The sequence below is a fragment of the Tupaia chinensis genome, unplaced genomic scaffold, assembly GCF_000334495.1.
Source record: "Tupaia chinensis unplaced genomic scaffold, TupChi_1.0 Scaffold149560_1, whole genome shotgun sequence".
Lineage (NCBI taxonomy): Eukaryota > Metazoa > Chordata > Mammalia > Scandentia > Tupaiidae > Tupaia > Tupaia belangeri.
In genome coordinates, this window is record NW_006209405.1 from 1,957,751 (window position 1) to 1,963,442 (window position 5,692).

At 38.1% G+C, this 5,692-nt stretch overlaps 1 protein-coding gene across 1 annotated transcript in view; it reads left to right on the forward strand.

The window, feature by feature from the left end:
* Positions 1 to 4,981: 4,981 nt before the first annotated feature.
* The window catches only part of HPRT1 (hypoxanthine phosphoribosyltransferase 1), a 35,324-nt gene continuing 34,613 nt past the window's right edge, over positions 4,982 to 5,692 (forward strand). The window contains exons 1-2 of the mRNA XM_027769449.1: positions 4,982 to 5,359; positions 5,510 to 5,616. Of these exons, the coding sequence (XP_027625250.1) occupies positions 4,997 to 5,359; positions 5,510 to 5,616 (470 nt within the window). The 5' untranslated portion in view covers positions 4,982 to 4,996. The remainder of the gene's footprint in view (positions 5,360 to 5,509; positions 5,617 to 5,692) is intronic.

Genomic DNA, 5,692 nt, shown 5'->3' on the forward strand with positions numbered 1-5,692 from the left:
AATTTTATTTAGGCAAGAGGTGTGCTAATGTGTACAAAGAAAAAAAAAAACACAGTGATTCCTGGTGGCAAACCAAATAAAACCAGAGTAATCTGCTGAAAGGTTATTCGTGCCCATGGAAACAGTGGCATGGTTCAAGCCAAATTCCAAAGCAATCTTCCTGCTAAGGCCATTAGATACAGAATCCATGTGATGCTGTACCCCTCAAGGATTTACAGTAATGGAAAGTAAATGAATAAAAACAGATTTGTGATCTTGTTTTTTTTTCCCCCTTATTTATTTATTATCATCATAAACTTGTTTATATTACATTGACTCACATATAACTTTACAGTGTATTACATTTCTTTTTCCAGAAGGAATACCGTGCATATCAGTCAATACAGAGACATTAAAATCCCCATTTCATCATCCAATAGCTTAACCTTTCATATTAATAAAAATACTTGCATAGATTTTATTATTAACAAATATATCACAAATAGATAAGAATTTAAAAGCTGTATTCTAGACCTCTGAGGAGATGCAGTCAGATTTCTGAACTGTCTTGGCAAGTGATAATTAACTCAAAACTATGAATAACTGTCCTTTGATTTCCAGTCCAGCTAGAATTGGTCAACACAGGATAAGTAGATCCGGAGAGACACCATGCTTTCATTTGTTTCATTTCTGGCCCCTTCAGAGTTCTCAAGTATTTTGATGTTGAGTCCTTCTCCCAAACCATCCAGGCCTTTTTATGATGATGATGATCTTTTCCAGCCATTTATGCAGTTTTGGTACATAAATGGCCCTTTGGGCATGCCTGCTCAAAATCCTGGGAGGATAGTGGAGAAGGGATTGCCCACCACCTTCCCCCTGGAGGGTGATTTCTCACTTTCCCTCTTACTGTCTCTCTCCAGCAAGCACACATCCCCCATGGCAAAATCTTTAAAAACAAACAAACAAAACCCAAAACTGTTGTTGCCTTGTCATTGTTTAAATGAATTGTTTTTTGTTTGGGGAGCACACATACCCTATGACAAGAACCAATTAATCAATAAATCAATAAATAAATTCTTTATCATTAAATGTGATATTTAAATGTTTTGATTGAAAATACAAACTTATTTAGAAATCAGTTTGGTGTGATGCTAGTGATAAAATTCTTATTTTGGAGTATACTGCTGAACTGTCTATATTCTCAGATTGCATGTCTGGGATGAATTTTGGGGAAAATTCACATTGTTCTTTGATTAAAACAAATAAGATCCTTGAAATTCCTAGGCAGGCTACCTGCGAAACCTGTAACCAGGCATGAGCCATTTTGACAGACACAGTAGTCTCTAAGTGTGTGTTTTCAAAGAGTCCTGGGTGGGTCCTGGTTTGTGCTTATGGCAGAAACAGTGAGTAACTGGGAGGAAGGGGATGAGTAAGATTCAGGGAAGTCATTTTTGGCACTCTAGTTCTTGATTTTTTTAAAAGCATTATCAAATGGTGCATTTTTTTTTCTTGCCAAGTGATCACAGATATAGTCTGATGAGCCTGACATGAATGTTTATATATTATCTTTTTAAAAAAATTTGCCAGAGGGAGCATGTGCTTGCCAGAGAGATACAGGAAGTGAGAAAGCACCCTCCCTCATGGGGAAAGGTCACACCACTATCCCTTTTCCTCCATTTCTTCTCTTAGGACTTTGGGCACACGTGTAGATACACCTGACCTGTTTTCTAAGACACCAGGTCCAAGACTTGAACCACATAGTTGGCCATGTGGTATCCTGCCACCTTAACCACTATGCCAAGGGCTGATCTCATTGTATTATCTTATAAGATCTAGTAAGGTCTATCTTTTCCCAAAACTTTAGGTAAATTTCAGTTTTTAAAAAATTAGCTAGAGGGTATGTGCACATTCTGGAGAGAGACACAGGTGCAGAAGGGTGAGAAAGAACTCCCCATGGGGGATGATCATGCCATAATCTCTTCCAATTCTCTTTTAGGGACTTTGGGCATGCATGCATAAGCTTCTGGGTCTGGAATTCAAACCGGATAGTCTACCATATGGGATCCAGCCACCTTAGCCACTACACCACTGACTGGCCCAGTTTATAAAATTTATAGTAGCAATATTTGTGGAAAATATTCTTGGAATCCTCCAGTAGGTGACCCATGTCCCATTTCCATCTTTTTTGTAGTAAATGTGTTCTGATGAAACATGATATGAATGTTTACTAGGTATAGTAACATTTAATCCAAGAGGACCTGGCATAGTCATTTCCCCTAAGAATAGAAATTTTCATGCTGATGAAAGTAATACATGGGGGCCAGGAGGGCACATGGTGATTAAGGCACTTGACTACCATATGGCCAACTGAGGTTCAAGTCCCAGACCTGGCAGCTTGCTTTCTCACTTTCCCTCTTGCTCTGGTTCTAGCTGGCAAATTAGAAAAAATAATAATAATCTTAAATAAAAAATAAATCTTTAAAAATGAAAGTAATACTCGTATGTTTAAAAAGAAATCAATATTGACTTTTGCCCACTGCTGACCATAGTGCACTCACCTGGTCATGCCTGGGGGATACCGTGAAAATGTTCATGGCTGAACCCCTGGCCATGTTAAGTTCTTCAGAGCTAAAGTGGTAGGTACACAGGTACTATGGGTTGGCCTGACGGTACATAACGTTCCATCCAGGTATTGAGAAGTCGAGATACAGCTTTTGGGACTAAAAGATAGGCCACAGTGCCAGCCCATGGCATGGTGGTTAAGGCAGCTGGATCCTCCATGGCCAACTGTGCAGTTCAAGTCCCGGACTTGGAGGCTTGGGAAACACTCCAGGTGTATGTGTATGTTTCTGCCGAAAATCCCAAAAGAGAGGAGAAATGGAGAAGAAGGAATTGTAGCATGACTGTCTCCCGTGGTATGTACTTTCTCACTTTCTGTCTCTGTCTCTCCAGTGGGTGCACCTGCTCTCTGGCAAATGAAAAGAAACAGACAGCATAACCTTTACATTTCTGAACAGTACATACTTCAAAATATAACTACTGTTAAATGAATCTTAAATATGTATTTTTAAAATTTAAGTCAGACTACTTGCTTTAACACAATGCTAACAAAGAGGAAATGCTTAGTAGGTGTTAACTGATAATATTTTTAAAAATGTATCTATTTTCTTCCTTCCTTTATCCCTTCGTCCTTCCTTTTATTTTTCTGTATTCTAATTTTTGTTTGAATATTTTAATTGAATCCCTTTACATTTCTCAATTATTATTTTTTTTTTGGAGAGGTTTTCGCTATAGGGCGCGTGCACTCGCCAGACAGAGAGACATAGAGACAGAAAGCGAGAAATCACCCCCTAGAGGGGATGGTCACACCGCAATCCCTTCTCCTCCATTCTCCTCTCGGGATCTTGGGCATGCATGCACATGCACCCGGTGTGAATTTTAAGCCACCAGGTCCGGGACCCGAACCGCGGGCGACTACATGGGAGTCCAGTGACATAGCCATTACGCTAACTGCTGGTTCCCTACATTTCTCAATTTTTAATGTGTGTATAAAAACATGCACTGTCTAAGATAATTTATAAGAAAGACAATTGCCTTTTTTTTTTGGTGGGGGGATGTTTGCTATAGGGCTCACCAGAAAGAGAAAGAGACAGAAAGTGAGAAATCATCCCTCAGGGGGGATGGCCATGTTACAATCCCTTCTCCTCCATTCTCCTCTCGGGATCTTGGGCATGCACGCACACATGCCTGGCGTGAGTTTAAGCCACCCGGTCTGAGACTCGAACTGCGGTTGACTACATGGGAATCCAGTGACATAGCCATTATGCCAACTGCTGACCCCGACAATTGCCTTTTATTAATGCCAGAAGATAAACTAGAGAGAAAATACTCCCTAACCTGGCCCAGTTATGGGTACAAAAATTTTTCCTCCAATTTTCCATTTTTCCATTTTTTTCAGGATTCTACGCATATCACTTGTGTGCTTAGAGTGTTTTTCAAGTCACTAGGGCCTGGGATTTGAAACTTAGTCAGTCATGTGGGATTTGGTTTCCTCTATGCAGTGCTCAATCACTGTGCTCTAAGGCCAGCCTTGCTGAGTTTTTTTTAAAAATGTGCCATTTGCTCATTGAAAAAAATTTGGAATAAAGTATAAAGATCTCAATAAGATCTATTTTAACTCCCCTCCCAAAGATAATAGCTTTTAAGATTTTTTTGTATTCTTTTTTTCCCTTTGTGTGTAGATCCATACGTAATATTTATAAACCTGTTACCATAGTACATTTTACCACCAAAAGTACCACATCACCACTATGAAACATTTTTTATGTCAGGGGCTGGGCATGTCAAGACAACCAACATGTGGTCCTTCTCAAACAATCTTGGAGTATCTTCTATGAAGATACCCCATGATTTGATTTTGACAAATCTCAGACATGTAGGAGTTTCTGTTTTTAAAAGATCACTTAGCTTTTTTTGTTTTGTTTTTGTTTTTACCACTGTGAGAGAGAGGCAATTATTTGGGTTTGGGATAGGGACAGCAATTTTTCTTTTTCAGTATGATATTTTAACTTGTTAGGTTATAGTATATTAAATTTTTTACTAAATTTTTGAACATACTTAAAAGTGGAAAGAGTAGTATAATGAATCTCCTTATACTATTTATTTATGTTTAGAAATATCAAGATTTTGCCACATTTGCCTTAGTTCCTTAAAATTGTTCTTTTTCTCTTGACAACTTTAGGAAATTCCTCTTCTTGTCATTTTACTTCTATGTTTTGCACTATTCATCTCTAATACATAAAATTATTTTTCTTTTTTTTTCATTTTAGCAGCTCTTAGAAAGAACTGTATATAAGATTATTTTACTCCCGCATCTTCTCAGTTGTTTCTTCCTTATATTTGCCCTTTTCCTTTCCTACTTGGCGAGACTTGGCTTTTCGTTCAAGGATCTTTTTGCAGTCTCAGTCCAGTTTTAGTCTAGTGATAACCTAACCACCTTGCTAGGGTGAATGCTCACATGGACAATTGTGCCCTTCGCCTTTTCCTGCTGCACCCGTTCAATATAGATGACGTATTTCTTCCTATAAACTTGGACTACTTTGCCAATTTGCTGATCTTTATAGTGTCCCTGCACAACCTGAACTTCATCATCCTTTTGGATGGGCATAGATTGCACATTGTACTTCTGCCTCAGCCCTTTCAAAAGGGGGAAAGACATAATCTTCCTGTGGATGTGGGAAGGTGCATTCAAATGCCTTTTACGGTTCTTGCTTCAATCAGAAGTCACAAAAGGATTGAACTTCATTTTGGCCGCTACCACTCCGGCGATGCCACAAAAGACAAAGGTCTATGCGTTGCTTCCGATTCTGTATGTTTACCTGTAAGATTATTTTTTTATATAATTTATTACCATCTATACAAAGTTCTTGATATTATTTCATACCTAAATTTCTCTAATAAACTAAGGGTTTTTTAAACAGCTAAGTTTTCCTGTAATGCTGTCATTGAAATGGCTATATTTCTTTTTCAGATTAGTGATGATGAACCAGGTTATGACCTAGATTTATTTTGTATTCCTAATCATTATGCCCAGGATTTGGAAAGGGTGTTTATTCCTCATGGACTAATTATGGACAGGTTAGTAAGAACTTAAATTGAAACTTAAAATTTTTTCTTACATTAATTTCAAATGTCTGTGTCTGTTTTGATTACT